General features: G+C 51.4%; 2 protein-coding genes across 2 annotated transcripts; one reads left to right on the plus strand and one right to left on the minus strand.

The window, feature by feature from the left end:
- Nucleotides 1–1196: 1196 nt before the first annotated feature.
- On the minus strand, nucleotides 1197–3311 carry LOC100899028 (COP9 signalosome complex subunit 6). Its single transcript, XM_003740246.2, has 5 exons — nucleotides 3150–3311; nucleotides 2824–3038; nucleotides 2478–2615; nucleotides 2132–2323; nucleotides 1197–1992 (listed from the first exon to the last, which is right to left on the minus strand). Exons 2-5 carry the CDS (start codon nucleotides 3016–3018, stop codon nucleotides 1543–1545), a joined length of 975 nt encoding a protein of 324 aa, XP_003740294.1. The 5' UTR covers nucleotides 3019–3038; nucleotides 3150–3311; the 3' UTR covers nucleotides 1197–1542.
- An 858-nt stretch (nucleotides 3312–4169) lies between these two features.
- RpL24-like (ribosomal protein L24-like) lies at nucleotides 4170–15956 on the plus strand. The gene is made up of 4 exons (XM_003740247.2): nucleotides 4170–4338; nucleotides 5228–5478; nucleotides 5952–6100; nucleotides 15564–15956. Exons 1-4 carry the CDS (start codon nucleotides 4258–4260, stop codon nucleotides 15695–15697), a joined length of 615 nt encoding a protein of 204 aa, XP_003740295.2. The 5' UTR covers nucleotides 4170–4257; the 3' UTR covers nucleotides 15698–15956.
- Nucleotides 15957–21551: the final 5595 nt, after the last annotated feature.

Consider the following 21551-nt stretch of genomic DNA (forward strand, 5'->3'; position numbering starts at 1 on the left):
CAATACATGCTCCCGCGATATACGTATGTTCAGTGGGGGATGAGCTCGGCGGCGCCACCCCTGTCAGGATCATTCAGGAGATCTCACCGAGATTCCAGCATCGTCCGCAAGTTTTAGGTCGAGGTCAGGTTGTATGAAGCGTACCTCATGGAGGCATCGAAGATGCTTCATTTTTTTCCGGAAGTCGGTCGCGGGACGGATCATCATTCTCCTTCGAGCATACGGCCACCGGAGTCCCCCGGCGGACGTTGGTCGAAAGAGCACGGCAAAAAGAATTCTGACTGAGTATTCTGGTATTTTGTGAGTAGCGGCTCAGAAGTCGTAATGTTCTTGCATCCGGCGTACATTCGGGACTCGAAGCTGCGGAGCTCACAGTCTGATTTGCCCCGTCTGAAGGATCTCTTTTCCTGCTGAAGCTTGACTGCATTCAAACGCATCTTCATAAGACAAGGCGAAGAAATCCCAGTCGGAATCCGCGTCGACGCATGAGCATGGCGAAGGATGGAGCGAACTTAAACATGCTCGGCTCCAAGGCACGAAGCTCTCCGACCCCGAGAAGTCGGATTTTGTGGCCACGTAATCCTTTGAATCCATGGGATGCATGCCATCAAGATACGATCAGCGCAGCAACACGGTATTCGCTTACGCTCTGTATCGTCTCGGCGATGTTCGTGTCATTCCGAGGACGGTGTGCTAATGGAGATTGACGGCGGTCTGGCCTCAGCCCTGTGCATCAGGAATCATTCGGTTGACTTTCGTAGCAGGGACGAAATCTTCATTCTTCCAGGAGACGCCCTCTCTCATTTGAGTAGCCTCTTGAGTGAATACTTCTTCGCTACAATCGTCGGGCGGCTGGTGACGGACTGCAACGAGCTCCTCTACGGCATTCTGAACTTCAGGAAGAGCTTCCAAGAACAAAATGGGAGAGCTCGATGCAGAGGGGGGTGGCGACCCCTAGGCGCGGCTTCGTTTTCGGCTGATCCACTCCCTTACCCGTGGGGGCAATTGAGGTTGCGATGCTATCTTGCACGTATTCCATCAAAGAGGTCGGTTCCCGGTTCCGGACAATTGACTCTGATGGTGATAAAAAAGACGATGAGATTCCTTCTCAGAATCGATCAATTAGCTATTATTATTGATGATTATCGGAAGTATAGGATGGTAGATGGGCGAAAGCTCGGGATGAAAGAATCGCCTTATGGATGGTTCCGATCAATCGACATTTTATTCACCCAACATTGTTTCCACCGGGAACTGTCCCCAGTGAGCTAACTGAAATCCCCAGACGCTGTCGACGAGGAACGCGAGCTCCTGCCTCAGACTCCAAGTATTTGTCTCGGAGTGGGTTTCAATGGATGCTCACTGCTCTCAGTACCGCATGTCGGAAATCTCGAGAACCGCCGAGGGTCGGCTCAGGCAGCCGTTCGAGCTCTCGGTGGCAGGCGAATCCTCTTCTGGACGAGAAGTCTCGGCTTCACTCGGACCCCCATCCTTCTGACTCTTTTGTGCGATCGAATCACAACAATAGGATTCCGTTACAAATTATACATTCGGTCTTTTGCGACGCAACAAACTATTGCGATCGTATAACACATTGAAGCTGTTTACGAAGGTATTGACGCAATCGCAACACTTAGTTAGCGTGGCGAGGAATGTCTGCAACGCAACATCGTTGCACTGCATGTGGAACTCCCGTCGAAACTCGTCGGTTTCGACGACCGGCAGTTGGCGGCACAGACTGAAGATTTCCCGCAGTATCGAGCGGTTGGGTTCGAGAATTCCTTGTTCGACGGCTTTGACGTACTGTTGGAGAATTTTTATCCTGCTGTGTAGCATTTTGATGGCGCAGTGCTGCGATCTCAGGTGTTGTGACGCGAGCGAGTTATCCTGACTCTCGGCAACGGACAGACGTGCCATGTTGTCGAGTCCGATTCTCTCTCCTTCCTCCGTGACGAGTGAATTCGGCAGAGTGATGAACAACGTTGAAGGTTCCTGAAAGTTCCGAGATGCATATGTATGTTTCGGCATGGAGTCAACGAGAGTTTGATCGCATTTCAGCTTAGCGCCGCCGGCGCGCGGAACTTGCCGAATGAACCAAAACATGCTGCTGAGATTTTCCCGAGAAACTCACCTTGTCAACCATCTCTATGACGGACTCAAACATCGCGATAGGCAGGCGGTTGGAACGACCCGCGGTTGGATCCAGTTTCATCAGGATCGCGCTATCATTGAACGCACAGATTTGTTGATGGACTTTCACGTCTGAGACGGTGGGTTCACCGCCAGTGGTGTACCAACCGACAAGTTCCAGGTCTTGGAATACCTGTGGGGAGGCGGACCTCGGCTCAGAATGCATCGGGAGGGAATCGCCGATCGGTTTCTAATTGCCGACCCTCATCTTCTATCTGGGAGTGCGGAAGCCGCTTCCCGGACCGAGTAGTCTTCGGTCCAGTGCGGTAGAGCAGCGGCATACTGACCTGGCGATACTGTTTCTGTTGATTCTCGAGGAACTCGACATTAATGGTGATCGAATGCGTTCCCTCTATGTTCAGCTCAAAGGAATTGAAAACTTCGATCGTCCGGCCTTGCTGTTTACCCAAGAGTGCTCCGAAAACCTTAAATATTTCAGAATTCAGGTCATCACCAAATAGGTACGCTATCAGTTGTCCTTCGATAGAGTCGAGCCCCATCGTCACGAGAGCTCCCAGCTCTACTGATGTACTTTCGTCGGTCGAAGTTTGCTAATTGCTCTCGACATTATCACGCGGAAAGACCTGCATATTTTTTCGACTAGTAGGCAAAGACCTGACGGTGGCATGGTACCTGTTCGGCTTGACCGTTGTTCTGAGCTCGGATCCGAGTCCAATGATCAGAGATGTTCATTATGACGAGAGGATGCAATTGAACCGACACGCTGGGATGAACTGATGGGCCCGCCATCACTAGCCGGCTGTCGTCACACGATGCCTCCGCAGATGCAGCAGCGGCCGGGGCCGCAGAATCGTCTTCAACCTCCATGACACTTCACTATTGGCTGCCTGCGAGAAATAGTATAAGAATACAAGAAAATCGCCGCGAGCCTCAAGTAAAGACAAAGATTCTCCGGGTTTCGACTGTCCCCTCAGATAGGTGCTGGTAGCAGTGTATACCTTGGATCGGCTCGTAGTATCCTGGCCTTAAATCCAGGGAACTTGTTTGTATGATTGAGACAGCTCAAAATTGTGCGTTTGCTGTTTATACGGACAATACGCACGAAAATAACGCGGGGTAAAAACACTCTGCGAACGAACTGTTGACGGGAGAGTGGATATAGTGTGGTGAAGACAATGGTGACGGTGATCTCTGCTGGGACACTGGTGTGGATCCGCTGATCGGGGCATGGGCCTCGGCACTTAAATTCTAAAAAAAATCGGCTTACACGGCACTCGAAACCTGATCTGTGTCGAGGATAGATTCGGAGTGATTCCATGTATTGTCGCTTGAGTATGAAGCTTCACAAGTTATCCTTCTGCCAGTGTCAAGCGAAAGTTGTGCTTGAAGCTTTCATTGGAACTAGTCAACCGACCAGACTACCAGACTTCTGGCATCGGACGACATACTTTCCGCCGGAAAAATCCGCGAATCTCTCTAATTCGAACGTCTGATTGGACAGGTTCTTATTCGGAAAAATAGACTGAAAGAATCAGAGGTCGGAACGAGAGATCTGTGACTTGACCAGTCGATCATTATCCATTCATTGGAAGATAACCGTAAGCATTTGGATCCATCCTCTAGGATTCTCCCGCGGACTCGTTGTGATCTGAGCATCATACATCGGGTTTGAGTCACGAGCGACGTGCAACGCATGGCTTTATAGCGGCCGTACATAGTTGGAGACGTAGAGGAAGAACCGCCCATTTGCCATTCCCTTCGATCGATTAGGAGAATGAGCACTAAGCACAGATCATGCTTCATCGTCTATTTCTCGTTGGAAAATGCCTTTTCTCCGAGTATTTCCTGTCGTTCCTTCTTCTGAGAGTGACCCCAGGGCTCGATATTCCCTCATATTGGGAGCTGTCGCAGACTCTGGCACATGCAGAATCGAATCTTCCTTCATCTGTGGCACCAACTCGCTCCCATAGGCGAAACAGCATCGACCGCCAGGTCGGCGGAACACGCTGCTTGTAAGCAGAGCAGACGATTCAGACAGCACGTTTTCTCTTTATTTCTATTTGCTTGAGTGGAGCACAAGTCGAATATTGTGCAAAATCTCCAGAAATGCGCATAGAAAAGTGTTATTTTTGTTCCGGACCCATGTACCCGGGTCACGGAGTTCAGTTTGTCAGGAACGATTGCAAGGTGAGACTTGTCAAAACTTTCACCGACTTCACTTGGTCAAACTCAGAGAAGTCTCATGCGCAGATATATGAGTTCGCAGAAGACTGTACTTTCTCTTGAACGTTATGTGCAGTTCGGCTTGGATTACTTCGGGGAGCCCGGGGGAGCTCATCGACTCCCAACAACGGCCCTGAATTCGGATCGAATGGGACGAAACTGAGGCATACGGAGGCACACCGGCGTGAATGACCGCACTGACATCCCCTTCGCATCTCGAGTCTCTTTTTGAATTCCGCGTTTTCTGCTGATACGACAATCTCATTGACCTAGAATCGAAAACATTGGTGTTCGTGCTCGATAGGTGATCCCATCATGTTTTCGAGCCCTCTCCGCTCCAAAGGAATGATTTAACCTAGTCAGGCAGGGTTGTCTCTCGGATATATATTTTTTCGGGTCCTTTGACACGGCTCGACGATTCTGAAAGTTCAGAGCAGCGTCCCTCGGTGATCTCAGAGGTTTTTCGAGCTGTAGTGCCCCAGACAGAGGCCACTCATTCGACCTTGTGAATCTCTGTCCGTCGAATCCGGTGGGGTCTCAGGCTCACCACATAGCCCTGAACTTCCACAAGGACCGTTCTGGATATCTTGTGCCTTCGAATCAAGTATGACTGCGGCTCCGAGCCTTCAGTGAACTTTTATACTTTTTGGCCTCGATTCTTTTGGTAGTCCGACGTCTCTCGGTAGAGGACTGGGCAAGCCCTGCTCTTGCTTGTCGCTCCCAACAGCGGTCATCATCGTTGTCAAACATCGACGGTCTGGTTACTCGGAGCGAATGAATACAAGAGGCGTTCTTTAGGAGATGGAATCGTCACCCACGCATCTAAGACGGGGAACTTCGGCTTTATCCGCAGATCTTCAAATTCTGTCGCTCGAAATGCCATAGAATGTTCAAACGCAAGAAGAACCCGCGTAAACTTCGCTGGACCAAGGCCTGGCGGAAAGCGCACGGCAAAGAGCTCATCGTGGATCCCGTCTTCGAGCTCGAGAAGAGAAGAAACCGCCCCGTCAAATACAACAGAGAATTGTGGCAGAACGCGATTGGAGCGATGGAAAAGATCGTTGAAATCCGCGAGAAACGCGAGGCACACTTCATAATGAATAGGTGAGTCCACGTCGCTGCTCATCTATTAGGACAGCGTCTCTGTTGTCGGAAGGCTACCTCTGTTGACAGGTTCAATATTCATAATCCGCTCGGCCGTTCGAATTCGGCAACCGTCTCTGAAACTGGTGCTTCCCTTGGAACCCGTTACAAGGTCATTGTGGTATCACTCCGGAAATTATTGTCGGAGAGTTTGATCCTGGGAGGATCGAACTCGAATGCGCAGTCTTCGATGGTTCCGAAGACCACGAGAGGCTTATCCCGTATGCATGCCGGAAATTCTTTCCTTCCTCACAAGATTCGCAAAATTTTCCAGCGAGAAAGATTCGGGAGAGCAAGTCCCCTCCCTCCAGCCATTCTTCCTCAGTGGTTATCGACTAGCATGGATTCAGATAAAATCCGGAAGCTCCACCCCGCGGCCATGATCCGCATATGTCGAGACACCAAATTTAGCTGAATGATCGCTTCCCTTGCAGGTTGAAGAAAGGTCGTGAACTCGAGAAGGAGCGCGACTTCAAAGAGGTCGAAAGAGATCTCTGCCTCATCAGGAGTGCTTGCGCCGGAGAGAAGAAGAAAGAGAAAGTCACCGTCGAGCAAGCGGAGTCGGACGAGGAGATGGAGTCCGGCGAGGACGAGCGAAAAATCGCGCAAGAAGTCTAGGCGACCGCACCGTCTGAACTCACCATGTGTACACTTTATTGTTATGACGGAAACCGCGGAAATAAAAGCCGTGTTTCAAGCACCCTCGCGACCTAGCCTTGCGTGCTATCAATCTCGCTTCTTTTTGCAGCGGTAGAGATTCGCCGAACTGTCGTGATCGAGAGTTTCGTTCGGAAGTCGAATTGAGAAATCATCCGAGAATGTCTCCACGAGAGTCACTCCGGACTCGCTCGATCGGCCGTATCAACACGAGGGGTTCGCAGAAAATTCTCGGAGAATATGCGCAACCTGCGTCAATTCATCACTCGCGAGTCCTCCTTGCCACTGCGTCTGGTCTTCCTTTTCTTATCCGAATGAAGTGGCTGATGTTCTACGTTCTTCATGCCCTCCAACGCGATATCGGCTTGGTCCTCGCGAGGGCGCCGGATTAGCCCGAATTAGTGTGCCTCATCAATCCTTCGACCATCATTCAGCTGTCTTCAGTGTCCCCTTCGAGCGTGGAACGCCATATGGATTTCTCTCGTCTTTCTTACCTCTCATCGCGCCTCGTAGAGGCATCTCGCGAAGTAGAATCTCTCCTCCGGCTCCCGGAAACTCTCCCTGACTCCCGGAAACTGAAGGCAGAGAGTTGGACGGCTATCGAAGTGGAATTGAAGACAAGAAATGAAAAAAGGAAGATTTTGGTGAGCTTCATGGAAACCCCTCCCATCCCGAGAGCGCCGGCTCATTCTCATCAGAGAGCCCGGCTCGCATCTCGATACGGCCAATCGGGGAAGACACCGTGTCTATTCCACATACTCCGTTCCGAACGGTGATCGCCGCTCGCGGATCGGGGGGGCTGCAGCAGAAATTGCCACCGTATGTGATGAGGCCCAGAAAAGATGAGGTACCCTCCCCCGCCGTGGTCTCCAGGCTGGGTCTCACGGATACCCAGAGTTCCATTGGCTCCGGTCGGTCTGATCTATAGAGAAAATCACAGATTGTGAGATTCAACCTCATTTTCGCATCAAAATGCCTTCTGTGTATCATACCGAAGTGCGGTCCGGATTTTCGTTTTCCAAGCTGGTCCTCAATCAGACATTCTGGATATCGCTCGTTCAGGCTGGAATGTCGCTTTCTCTCACGGCGCGGCTCCGACCCATCGCCGTTCATTCGAGAATCGGAGCCTCCCTGGTGGAGGCGCCTCGCGCCGTATGGAATGATTACTTCTCGCATTCCAGCGTAATGATGAGAATGTGCTCTCTTCGCTTATCTGTCATCTGGCGCGGAGATTCGACAGCTTAGTGAATTCGAGTCATGCATAAACGGTCGTGTCACTATTTCGTGCCGTCTTTCGAGGCTCGACCTCTTTACGACTACGACATCCTTCGAGCCTCTCCCTGCTGAGCAGATCGTCTGATGACTCAGGGAGGGCGACCTCCACGCTCTCTGCTTGCATCACGGGTTGCGCTTGAGAAGCGCTTAGTTCCCACCTCGGATCTGTAACACAAAGTCCTGTTCATGATGTCTCGCAATCAGCCTTCCGAGCGTCTCTGGTGCCCTGATCCGTGCGGCTCAGGTCGAAGTAGTCTTCCTCCTATCTGAATTCGCGCTTCCGAGAGGGGGCAAGAGTCCCACCGGTGCACAATCAGGGAAATCGCTCGCGGCGAGCCGCTTGGAGACTCGAGGCTCCCTCAATCTCGGCCTCCGTGGGAAAGGGGGGACGCTCTCTTGATCTGAGTTCCGTCGGGTTGATTTTCGTATGAGCATCACAGCACTAGACTCTGAATAGTGGGGTCCTCCGTCGATCGCGGTCTCCAAGCCCCTATACTTCTTCCTGATACCCCGCACTCCCGACGGGAATTCAGAAGCAATCAGGTTCTAAAAAAGAGGCCATTGGGAGATACTCCCAGTGTGTTATTGAGAGACAGCGTGTAGATTATTGCCGACTAGACCTTACCCGTCGCAAACTATCTGGTAGTGGGTACCTGTGACTAACATTTGCTCGTTCCGCTCGCTCGTTCCCTCGCCAAGAATTTTTTTTGACAATTATGGGTGATTGATTTCTGTTCCGAATCAAAGAGAACTAGTCCCAGCTCGCATGAAATCCCGCATCCGGATCCAAAAATGAATACGATAGTTTCCCCGTCAGACGGAGCTCAACATCGATAATTCCGGCGTGAGTGATGAGAGAAGATGCAATCTACTGCCGGCTTCTGACCAAAGAATCTTTCTGATAGCTCCCGGTCGTCTTATCGAGTCGAGATCCGCCGCCGATCGGAGTCGTCGATTATCCGGAACGTGAGAAAATCTCAATTTGACAGGTATACGAGTCGAAATCTTCTCCCGGAGTCGGATGCGGATTCGGTCCTCGGGGTCTCGATGTCAAAACAGATGTCCCTGTACTGCGACGACTTCATGCGCTTCCCTTGTTCTCGGGATGAAGCGGCGAAGCCAATCCGTCCTTCTCCGAAAGTCTAATCCACTTGTGGTCCGTTGACACGGCTTGAGAACTTCAATGAACACAATGTACGGGAGCCGCGTCGGTCCGAAGAAAAGTTCCAGACGGTCGCTCCGACTAATCTTTTGTGGATTTCGAGATGAAACTATAGAAGTCGGCGGCATCCAGAAAGTTCGCCCACGTAGAGCGTCGATTCGTGGTCCGACTTTCACGCCGCTGCTCAATCCGATGTCAGACCGCGGGGAGGGACTGTGTCCTACATGCACTGCGCTATTCACGAAGCTTTTGGAGCGAATTCTGGACAAGTCATGCCGATGCGACCGTCTGAGCGTCGTCTGTCATCCGCAATAGAGTTTCGTTCTGACACATTTCCTCAAAACCGAACCTGACATTAGATTTCAATGCACACTGCCGGCTGAAGCTTTTGTCATATTTGTATTTTCATCGGAGTCGAGCCTTCTAACAGTCTTCTAACCCTTCGGGAGTCAGACCCTCCTTGCCCTGCCTGAGTCGGCTACTTCCCTAGGATCGATACGATCTAACTAAGTTGTCATGATGGAGGAGTCGACCGGAGTTGGATGGAGTTTCCGGTTCCGGCAGTCGCTCAAAAATCGGCCCCATCAGCGGCCCCTTCGCTCCAATGTTTCTGAAGCAAAATGATCCCGAAGTGTTATGACTTTCGAATGAAGTCCGCGCCGAAGTAGGACAAAGATTTTCATTCTTCCTCACTTCGCCTTTTCGCTCAAACTTGGCGAGCGAGTCATTCCCGTTCTCGTCTTTTGCTCTTCTTGACTTCCAAAATCTCAAATGGTGGGACAACGGAAGGATTATTATCATCGAGGGTATTTTCATGCAGTGAGAGTCGTACAATAAGACTGGTGATCCGGGGCTTGGTGGAAGGGGGTAGAGTCGGCGGACTGAGAGACTCAATGCGCCCAGAACAAACCCATTCGTCTCCTTCCCACATTCAGAGGTGGCATATAAAATTGATGTGGTTTCGAAGGGGAAGTGACGCGATCCGCATCTGTCACGGAAAAGGCCGAATTCATTCGCGGACCTCCCGATTCTTCAGCTCAAAACCCATAAAAAACTTCAGCGTGGGACAAGCTCACGGCCCTCATTGTTGATCCTGTCTTCGGGGGAACCCAAGGGAAGGCGGCTCCTCATGATGGACATGTCAGATCACATCGCTGATGCTCTTTTAAGTTTGACTTGGTTGTCGCTGCTGCCGCCTTAACACTTTCATTCATCGCTGTTTAATTTACATCCGGCTCAGTTCCGCAAGGTGACACAGTTCAGAATCCTCATGCTCTGTTTGTCATAGCAGCATAAATTGACGAAGTAAACAGCCGGTCGCTCCTTCCATCATCGACGTCTGATGACGAGCAGGCTACGCATACCTGATCTGTTCCTCCGGATCAGCTGTCCCGCAACGACCCATCTCGCTGTTCCGAAAGGGACATCCGGCATTGTATGCGCTCAACCCAATCCTTCGGGATCGGCTTCGAATGAAATGGACAAGGGTTCAAATACCCCCCAGCAAGCTCGCAGGACCAGAAGGGTTCTCTTGATGACCCGATTGCATCAGAGTTCGAGAACGGGCTTTCTCTGGACGAGTCAGCGCTGACATTCGAAGGCCAGGCGGTGAAAGTCAGTCACGAGGTGAGAGCCCATCAACCTCGAGTCGTCTCTGTCGTAGACTCTAAGTCACTCGCACTCAACAGGTGTCATCCCGGGGTGAGGCCCATTCCCGCAAACCGGCGGATCGCTGCCACGATCCCGAGGCTCCTAGAACAGGCGACGCCGGAGTTGCTCGATTCCGGTAGCGGGTAGTGACTCGCGACAGAGGTAACGGCTTGGGAAGCTTCCGAATCATGCGGAGTGATACGTCCGACAAACTTCGAGGTCCTCGAGCTCCGAGGGAGCAATCCCTTCGAACCAAGCTCGGTTCTCGCGAAATATGGACCGGGTTTTCGATCGCTGGAGCATTATTAACTAAGTCAGGGTATTGGGTCAGTGTGTCTGACGGATGCGCTCGTTCGGCGGCGCGAGGCGTCAGCCAACTAAGCGGCCGGACGAGACATCGACTGGCGGCTCTATTGTGTGTTTGTATCTTATTGGTTCTGTTTGCTGTTGGTGATCGTCGTAAGAGAACGTCACGGACACCTGTCCGTAAATTCGCTGCTGGCAGTCGCAGTGGCTCTCATCACGATGATTTACCCTCAGGACGGACGTCGTGGGACGCCGCTTCTGGTTCAGGTTTTAGGTCTTTCAGCTCATCCCATGCTCGCGTGGGTCGCTGAGCCCTTATTTGATGGAGCGGGTGACCAGTCGAATTTGGTCGCCGTCTTCGAGGCTGACAGACCGACTCCGACGGAAATTTTTGGGCGAACTCGCCCCCTGGGATTAGAGGAATCCAAACTCGAAATCTTACTCATTTGGAATAATTTCGACAATGGAGAGAATCGGGAACGGAGGGATCTTTGCGCCGTTGCCGGAACCCTCGGTCCACACAGGAGTTTTTCGCTGCTCCTCCGGTACCGCGAGCGATGGCATCCTCGGCGACCTCTGGGAATCAGTAGCTGACTGTCCTCGTGTTTTGGGCGATCGTGATCACGACACAAACACAACGGTTCTTTCTTTCGGGACAGACGAGAGGAATAAGAAGGTCACTGGCTATTGCACGACCAGTAAGATCTGGTCATTTGCGTGTGTTCGTGGCCGAAAGAGAGAATGACGACGAAGGGAAAACACTTTCTCCGCAGATGCTTTTCGCTTTCGTCGTGATGACTCTCTCATTCATGATGTCTTCTGCTGCGCTTCGACTACGCGCCCGACGGAACACGGGATTCGCCGGATATTTCGAACGGCATTCGGAACGACAGCTGAGCGGCAAATGGCTTGGCCCATATTCCAGGGAGGTTTCCTTGATACTTCGTATTGGGAACATTTCGGGCTCGAAGTCCGAAACAAGGAAACGGGATTTGAGGGAACAATTTTCCGGGAATGAAGTGAGCGGCAGAATTTTGTTTTCCGCCTTCGAACGTTGCCTCGATATTGCCACCCGAAACTCCCTGGGATGAGCTTCCCGGGGATCTGATGCCCTCGAGTTAGATAATGCCCTCACAGATGCCGTCCCACTGAGAGGCGAAGAACTTTCCATCGGAGATTGTCGTCAATTTCGACAACACTCCGGGAGAAGGCGAAATTCAGAGCAAGCCTCCAGGGACGGGCACGGTGTGCAAAATCTCGTCAATGGCCTGCGTCGGTAGCGTCGAGGTTTCCGAGACATATCCCCTATAGGGCGCGGGATATTTATTTCCTCGCCGAACATTCGTTCCGGATCCCGATGAGGATCTCCGCCCGGCTGATAACCTGAATTTTTCTCTCCGACAGTTCGCTCTCCGACGGCACTCGAAGTCGCGCGGGCTTCCATCATAAGCGGTGTTTCGATCGAAGCAGAGGAGTCTGTGACGTCGACCGAATCTCCCAGTAGCTTTCGACTCGATGGCGGGCATTGGAGTTCTCTCGGAAGACTTTATTCAATTTTCTGCGGGGACTCAATCTAGATTCCCGAGGAGAATTTGAAGACTCCGAGGGATCGACCAGGGATCGCGCGAGACGTTTGAAAGTCCATTCCTTGATTGCCGCGAATGAAGTCTCGTGATTGAATGCTCCTTCCAAACAACGCCAACGTTCGATTCGTTGCGTACGCTCGAAATGGAAGCGGACCAGGTTGCGGGATCAGCATGCGAGTCATCGGGAAGACCGGCGGCGGCGAATATAAAAATGATCTCCTCACGCGCTGCTAAGAAATCCGTCGGAGTCTCCGAAGCGGAAACCCAGACGTAATTTACATAGAGAAAATGAGTTCGGTTATCCACAACGTAGATATGATTAGCGGCTGTGGGGACGACCTTCAAATTCGTTCAAATAGATGTGACCTTCGCAAACTTGCGAACGAGCATACACGCATAACACTTGATGACGTTCTGCTTCCGGGACTCGTCGCCTCCGAATCCATACATTGGGCTTCGAAATTCTCGATACGCTGAGAGTTTGTCTTTGTCTTGGGCATTCGTTTTGCGAGAGCTCAATTCGATAAGTATGTGAGTGACTTTAATTAATCGCTGATCGCAAACGGTATTGATGGGCTCGATTCCATCCAGCATGAGAGAATAAACGGGCACGTCGAGTTTTTTTTTGCACCAATCCCGTCGTCAGCGAGTTACCCTGCCCTCTGAAAATATAGCGATTTCGATATTTGCTCCACGCAGCATAATCGAAAACACCGATCATCTCGGCTTTGTGGAATGCGATGTCTGGAATCGGGGGCCTCGAATCGAATATCCGGAATGTTGGAATTGAATTCTTCGAAAATATTCAATGTCTCCGTCGAACAGAAGCGCGGTTGATGGCGGCTTTCAGCCTGAAAAGACGCACTCTCAAGTATCAACTTTCGAAACATGTGCTCGCTTTTAGGCTAGTCGACAGACATATCGTCAGAATAATGGCTTAGGACCGCTCGTAGAACAGCTCGTTTCAGATCCGCTCGTTCAACTCGCGAAGACGCTTCTGGGGGATTCTGTTCAATGATCAGAGTGATCTCGCGCTCCTCGGAGTGAGAGCCCCCGCCCCCTTCTCGCGCACAGGATCCATGACCTCCCTAAGATGGGGTCCTGGCGGAAAAAGGCGAGCGAGAGCGGAATTAGCGGCGAAGATTCAAGAATTCTCTGAGAGAGGCCGAGCATAAATAAGTAGACTCGAGCCCATGGGCGCACATATCGCCTCAACTTCACATGCCGCAGTTTGAGTCGGTATTCGCTGTTGCCTTCGATATCAGCGCCGAGAAACAACAGCTATCCCGTTCAGCACGGTTGAAAATCACATCAATAGACCGCGGACGTTTGCATATCATTCTGTCATCCCGGCTGGCGAGCAGCAGGCTAGAAGTCTAGAAAGCTATCGGTGGGCTCGCTTACGGTGCCCACCACTCTGTCAGCTATCCTTGCGTGCAGCGGCGCCAGTAGCCCTCTCCCTATTCGCACTCGCATCGATCGGTGACGTAGACCGGAGAAAGGCGAGACGGCTCCACCATTCCCACGGTCCGCGCTCTGGTGACATTCGAATAGCCGAGCCACGATAGAAACGCGTAGACTGGTGTCGGCAGAACGGCTTGAAGTCGCCATTTTGGATTGGACGGCGATGCGGTTGCTGTGGCGATAGTCGTGGTGCGCTTGTGAGTGTGTACCCGTGCGTGTGAGTGTTTTGTGTGTCGAAAGAGCTGAGTGAGCTGCTGCGGGAACAAGCACAAGCCATCGGGACAGCCAGCACGCAGGAGTGAAGTTTTCGCTGCTAGCCGAAGGCTGCTGCTGGGACAACTAGCGAATGACGAAGCCAACAGCGTAAAGTGCCGTAATGGCTTCTCGCAACTACTACAACTAGCTGCCTAGCGAACAGCAGCTGTCGACGAAGTCTGTGTCCCTCACGTCAACGAGCTTCACACGGATTCCAGCGGAACGGTCTCAATCGACAACCTCGAGCTCCGAGATCGGTTCGTCGGATTGGTTCTCGCTCGCCCAGTCTGATCTCAAAACAAATCAACTTGTCTGCGTATCAAGTTCTCTCGCTCTCTCTCGGATAGGTGGCGGTGCGAGTGTTTGTGCTTCTCCACGTTCTCGAACATCAGTGAACTTTCATCTTGCGAGAAGGCGTGCTCCGTGCGTCGGAATTGTGATTTCAAAGCCTCTGGAGTATTCTTTGGTGACTTTCATGGGGATCCTCACCCCTGAGCGATAGGAATTAGGTTCAACTCCGGGAGCTTCGATCGCATCCTGAATCTACGACATCGGGATCGTTCAGTGGCAGAGCGCTCGTTCTTTCAAGCAAGCTAGCTGAAAATCGAACAATATACCCAACTGCCGAGATCCGGATCACCTACCGTGGAGCCAGCGGTGGGATAGATTGCGTTCTAAGCCAGGCGTTGACGGAGGCTCTGTGTAACGGCACCTTGTTCTAGAAGTTTCGGCCGAGAACGACGAAGTGCATAAATCGCTCTCGGTAGTCGGAGGCGTCCAGTGTCGAACAGCGCGTCGGGATTCGTACGAGTTTTCATTCGCATTCTCGACATCGACGTCGTTCACCGGTTTATTGTGTATCGGTCGCTGAAGTAGATTCTCTCGCGTGGCCTATACGGAATCCGTCACACGTCTCACAATGCCGCACAGGAGCAAGTGTTACTACGTCGTCCTGGAACTCAGCAGGACCGCCAGCCCTGAGGAGGTAAAGAAAGCATACCGGAAACTCGCGCTTAAATGGCATCCCGACAAGAATCCGAACAACAAGGACGAAGCGGAGCGTCGTTTTAAGGAGATCTCTGAAGCATACGAAGTGCTTTCCGATGAGAAAAAACGGCGCATCTACGATCGCTACGGAAAAGACGGTCTCTCCAACAACGGAGCCGGTCCCCGCGCCGGATCCTCGAGCCGACATCATCCCTATTCGCCCCACGCGGGAGTGGACGACCTTTTCGCATCGTTTGGTTTCCGAGATCCTTTCGAGGTGTTCCGCGACTTCTTCGGCAACGATTCGTTCGGAGATCCTTTCGGAGCGGATCCCCTCGGCCTATTCGGACAGACCGATACAGCGTTCCTAAATGCCGGTGTTCGGAACTCCCGAGCCGCTCACGGCCGACAATACCAGCAACAACAACAACAACAAGGTGTCCAGAGAATCGACGACGTTTTCAACCCGTTCATGGGCTTCAACGGACTTGGGATGCTGCCCATGGGAATGCCCATGATGGGAGGGTTCGGCACGCTCTTCACTCAGCTTGCCGCGGCGCCAATGGACATGTCCAGCATGGCCAACGGTGGAGTGACAACCTTCACCACGAGTAGCGTGAGCATTGGGGGCATGGGACCCGGCATGCGAAGGACCTCGACGTCGACGAGATTCGTCGGGGGTAGGAAAATTGAGACTCAGAAAGTGCTCGAGAACGGCCAGGAGACCGTTACTGTTATCGAAGACGGTGTCGTCAAGAAACGCACCGTGAACGGCCAACCGCAACCCATACAGCAGCAGCAGCAAACTATCGGTTACGGATTCACAGTGCACGGCTAGTGAGATGCGAGGTAGATCGAACTAAGTGAACGAGGCAAAATCTGCGCCAGTCAAAACCCAAGCAGGCAGAGACGTCAACAGAATACCGAAGGATTCAAACGATGATGAAAATGAAGCGTCGTCCCCCGTCTTTCGGAGTTAATCGGGGAAAGACCATGTGTCATAGATAGTGTGGTCTACGGAGAATCACTAAATACAATATTCTCAATGGAGGAGGATGCGGACACATAGAAGAACATAATGAAGAAATAAATAACAAGCAGAAGTTTTGGTACTGAGAAACCAGTGAGTTGATTGCAGCCATCGGAGAAGTGGGAGGATCCTGGAAAAAGATCCCGTCCGAATGATTCCCGCATCCCGCCGACCGCCACAGTCGAGACCAGCGGAGTGACAACCTGAGGTCATGTTTTCAAAATCTTTTAGAGGGATTCGAAAATTTGATACTCTTTCTACGATTCTCTGTCTCTCTCTTCGTGATTTCCACTTTCGCAATCTGTCTCGATTCTATTCTTAGAAACGAGGTTATTCACCACAACTAGACACCAGGACCATGATTGTGTAAGTGACAGCGACCATCTCGGTAGGACCTTACAGCTCCTAATAACTCTTCATTGTCTGCCTGAGGGCCGTCGGCGTCGGGAATCGGCGCCGATCCTTCTGAGAGTACCAATCGCTCCTCAGCGGGGCAATGGAGCGCCAGCCGTCCTTGGACAGCTCTTGAACTTGGGAACGGGGCCTTGGAGAGGCGGTATTCGAGATTCCTCGATGCGACCCCGAAGTGACAGTGTCGGACTTGCGACGAACTCCCTCAACCGCTCAGGAGCGTATCAGGATCAACTTACTCCGCCGTCGCGTAATAAACGTGAAAGCTCATTTGGAGTGATGATATGTTGCCCGAATAGGACTGCTTTCCTGCTGCGTTACTCCTCGCAAGACTTCAGACCCGAAGTTCCATTTCCTGTTTCATGTCCATGTTCGAAGGAGGGCGACGGAGACTCTCGTCCGAGCAGAGAGAAGAAGCGACGTCTGCCCCGAGGAAGTCTCGGCGCGATACGCTAAGCAAGGATCGGTGATATGTGATAATGATTGACATCAGAGATCGGATCAAGGATCAGTTGAGAAGAACGCGGGTCGCGATGCATCGCAGCTCTTCTCGAAATTGTGCGCCGGATGGAGAGCCTCCCTCTTGTCGTCGATATCATCCCTCATCGAGGGCGACGTCCCAAGCGAGGATTCTCCGGAACAGTGACGTTTCCGAGCAAGTGAAATTCGCTACATGGATTGCTTTTCAGAGTCTTATATCTCGAAAAGTTCTGGCCGATCCGGGGTCCGAGGCTGCCGTCCGCTTCGATAGCAATCGGGAAGGAGGCGAGTCGGAGAATGACAGAATTTTCGTGAAAAACGGTCCCTAGCAAGGATTTCGTCTGTTTTATCGACGAACCGATCCAGCAGATTTGTGGATTGTGACCGGGCTGAACCGCGCCAGCGAAGTTCTGTCTGGCTCAGTCTATCCGTTTCCGGGGGCGTAGCTGACTGAGCAGATGTGGCATCGAAGTAGGAAGCGCTCATTCGCTGCCAGAATCGGTCGCTAGATTCTGTATTTAGAGTCGCTTCTCTCGCTGGAATGGTTTTCCTCGGGAGAGATTTCCCTTTGGATGCATTCAGATCTTTTGTGGACAAATGAGGGACTTCGTATTTCAAATTGGAGTTTCCTCCCGAGTTCGGGAACTTCTCTCTCCTAGGTGAATCTATCGAAGAGCAAGGAGAAGATCCGAGGAGAGTCTTCAGTCGTTCCGCTGCAATCCAACGGACGCCTGAACAAGGCTTATCGAGAGGCACGATGTACGGGTTGGGTCGGGTAGGTTCTGACCTAGTCCGGCGTCGCAGAGTAAACGCTCAGTGGATCAGACAGTGTTTAGCTCGATGTTTCCGTGAGACTCACGAAGTTGACCTCGTGGTTTCAGCCTACCTGACGAGGAAACAAGACTTTCCGGCCATGATGGATAGACAGATTGGGGCAACTGCGCTTATGTGTGTATACGTCGATTAACATGTCGCTACCTTGAATACAATCCTAGGCTTCTGGCAGTTCCGTCGCAAGGTGAGGAGCTACACGATCCTTCTGAGAACGATACGACGCAGTATATCAGCTACGGAAAAATATTTTGCGGAAAAAGCGGCTCTAGAACGGATACCGCACATCCAGCTCTGCGGTGATTACAACGCGGTACACAACCCGCTCTTACCCGTAGGTGAGTCAGACAGTGGATGGACATGTTGACAAATTTCTGAAATGACGCATCGTCATCCAGATCTCGCATTTCACTGGCATCCCGAGGCTTGGACGTCCAGAGGTCTAGAGTCACTCGCCTTGTCGATCGGAGCACTCTGTATGGAGAATCGGTCCAGGAGGATTAGGAATCAAGCAGCTTGGATGCCTCACCTGCTCCTCGTCGGATCCATCCAGGTAATGGGGTCCCCTGAGACGTTCTATCAGAAATCGACACGAGGATACTATCCGATATTATTCCTGCATTTATTGGCGCAAAAATATCTCCGAGAGGTTTCGGCTTTACCCGAAGGTGACTATCGCTTGAATTGAACAATGCGTCGCAAATCGATGAGGAGCCGAAGAGCTCCTGGAATAGTCATGAAAGTCTCGATCAGCTACAGCCAGGATGATACGTGGAAGAGTCAAAGCGAAGATCGACCAGAGAACGGTGAGAACAGAAGCAGAGACGAATCTTCAGCGAGGCTCGGACAGCGAAAAGTGAATCCAAAGTCCTGCTACTTCTGGCATATCACACGGAGGCGTTGAGTCCTTGGCGCTTGGAGCGAAGGATTGAAACGTTCCGAAGACAATGATACGCTGGCCAGCGGGAGTTTAAATGAAAGCGCTGCACCGCATTATCATTGACAAAAAAAACCTTAGAAAATGCTTCTCCTTCGCCATTTCTCTTCCCGGGACGGATCCGTCACCAGATTACTCCTTATCGGCTCGGAGATAAGACGTTGACGATGCGCAGCTGACTTCAGCAGTCGTCTGTGAACAAATCGTGAACGCTTCGGGAACGCGAACGAGGTCCAGCAGTATGCGGAAACTCTTGCACGCGAACGCATAGGGCGACTGTCCGAGAAACCGGTTGACTGGCTAACTAGTCGACGAAGCTTTCGAGGACTGCGCGCAGTTTTACCTGTGGTCAGCTTGAATCGTTTGTTTGGCGGACTCGTCGCCGCACAAGCATATTCACGCACGAACAGAAGAAGACGAAGACGGCGACGCAGTCTAAAGTCTAAAGCGCTTGCTCCTGCCGCTAAGGATTTCTCAAGTTTCCGTCGCTGATAGATCTCTGAATTAAATCAACACACGAGTGGAAAAAGTGCCGGATAGCAAGAAAATCTATGAATGGAAGACTCGGGCAAGACTTACGCAGCCTGACGGACCCATTCAGTATTCCAGAATTAAACGGCTGCCGATCGCGGAATCGACAGCCTCTCCATGAACATGACGACCCGTTTCCTGATTTCACTGGTGAATCAGCTCCCTTGATTTTCTCGCAGAGCTCTGCCGGTATCGGTGGCTCTTGGCTGTCCTCGTTCACATCATTCGATTTTAGAAGCTTGCTTCAGTTTCAGTAGAACCGCAGCGACTTGGCGGCCTAGGGAGGCCCGAGTGATTCATTTATGTGAACACACTCACAATCCTCTGCGGGCCGACATTTGAAACAATGATCTCGCTGACATTTAACTGGCTGCGTGGAACATGATCTTTAGTCGGGGCCCGAGCAGTGGACCGCGAACTGCGTACGACCGCGGAACGCTCACAGGAAACAAATAATCGTCGATAATTCAATGGCCCGATGAATATTTGCCGGGAAGGATCTGGCATCGATTGAATTTGCGTGGCAGTCTTCGATGGTCGAGCGAATCTCAATGACTCAGAGGCTCCGGATCTTAACAACCAGGAGGCTCCTCGCTGAGCGCGAGCTTCTACGAAGGACTTAAAATCAAGGATACCCTCATACGATTATGCGCGATTCTTCGCGACATCATCGAGTACCCATGGTACTTGGAGCTCTCAATGGTCGTTGCAGTCTTCATTATCCGACTTGACGTCCGTCGTAGCGCTACATGTGTATCGTACTGTATTCTACTGAAAAAATCGGATAAGTGGAGGGAGGACATATCCATCTGTCTCGTCAGCTCGTGTCACCCTTATAGTTTCTCTCGTGTCCGTGTTGCTATTCGTTTGTCTGTCTAAATGTTGTATCCAGAAAAAAACGCTGAGCATTTCCGTCGTCGGCGAGAGTCGCCTTTCATGAAGGATACTACCCACGCGTCTTTCTTTATCAACACCGTTCCCTTAAAGTTGCTTCTGTGAGAAAGATCCCATAAGGCAAGTCTCGATGGTCGTTGACTGCTGCCTCATTAATCACAGATCGGAGAGCTGCATACTCAAGTATACTCTGAGGGAGGCGTTCGAGTGCACTACATAGTACGTATGTAGTACATGTTCGTACATTCATACATGCTCCATGTATGTAGTATATACATACAAGTACATACATGTACATACGTACAATACATACACGTAGTACATACATGGAACCCCTCCGTCGGCGACTGCATGGGTCAATCTCGAGAAAAACTCGGTCGAGGCCAGCTCGACGTGATTGGGCTCAGGAGCTCAGCATTCCGAGGGTTGTGTTTCGAGAGGATCCGTCCGGCAGATTCCGGCCTGCGAGTATTGAAATGAGAGGGATATATGAGGACCAAATGACATTCATCAACGAACGGGCTCGATGTCTATCGTTCACAGGGGATAGGCAGGGACATCTTTCTCAAGGTCCTGCAGATCCTGCTCCAGAGCGCCGGGTACCTTCATTGACCTATGTCTGGGATCTAGTATTAAGAGCGATCATCAATCACCACAGGGAGACTCCATGAATGATGGGCTACATATCTCGTCGCACCAGGTGGTCAGAATCGAGGTCGAAACTGTGGCTGAGACTGAGCTTTGCGAGAACTATACATATATATAATTCTCAACTTCTCCATAGTCTTTGCAGGGCATCGCGGGGCATTTCACGGACTTTACGCCTGAGTGACCGTGTTCGACCGTCGCGTCGACCGTACAAGCTCTTGGTTCGTTCTTGGTGCATCTGCCAAATCACCCGACATATTCTAACTCCGCTCATAGGTTATGGGCCCAGAAGAATACAATAAACAATATCGAGCTGTGACTCCCGGTCGACGGTACGAGGAGCAATGTCGAGAAGGGATGCCGAGAGATAGAGGGAGGCGATGGAGACGGTTATGGCTGCTTACAAGAAGAACGGTACATGAGCTCTGGTAGATCGATCGTCGAAGAGAAGCTCCATCACTCCTCACCATTAAATGGGTACTCGCGTTGGAAAGGAAGAGCGAGGGGGAGTTACAAGGCTAGGCTTGCCGGGCGGGGTTTCGGCCGGACGGAATTATTCACGAAAACCTCGTGCGCCGAACCGATTTCGAGGAGAATTTTTCCCACTCGGAATTTTCCCCGGAAACGCGTCGACACACGCGATTTTCGTAGAGTAAGAAGATGTTCAGAAGATGTGCTCGGACCCCTCCGTAATTGTTTCCTTGACCTCACCTCTGAGACCCTTACAGTTTCCATTTTCATTGGGAACATTCGATTTTCGAGTCAGTCTTTTCCCCTATATGACATTGAAGAATCATAATTTTTGTATGAATCGAGAACCGTGAGAATTCGGGAGTTATGGTCAGAGAGAACATTCTTGAGGGCATCGAGCCCTACAACATGGGCAGAAAAAATCGGAGCCGTTTTCCTCGCCGTTTAGAAAAAAGGCAG

This window comes from Galendromus occidentalis, unplaced genomic scaffold (assembly GCF_000255335.2).
Source record: "Galendromus occidentalis unplaced genomic scaffold, Mocc_1.1 scf7180000076870, whole genome shotgun sequence".
Taxonomy (NCBI): domain Eukaryota; kingdom Metazoa; phylum Arthropoda; class Arachnida; order Mesostigmata; family Phytoseiidae; genus Galendromus; species Galendromus occidentalis.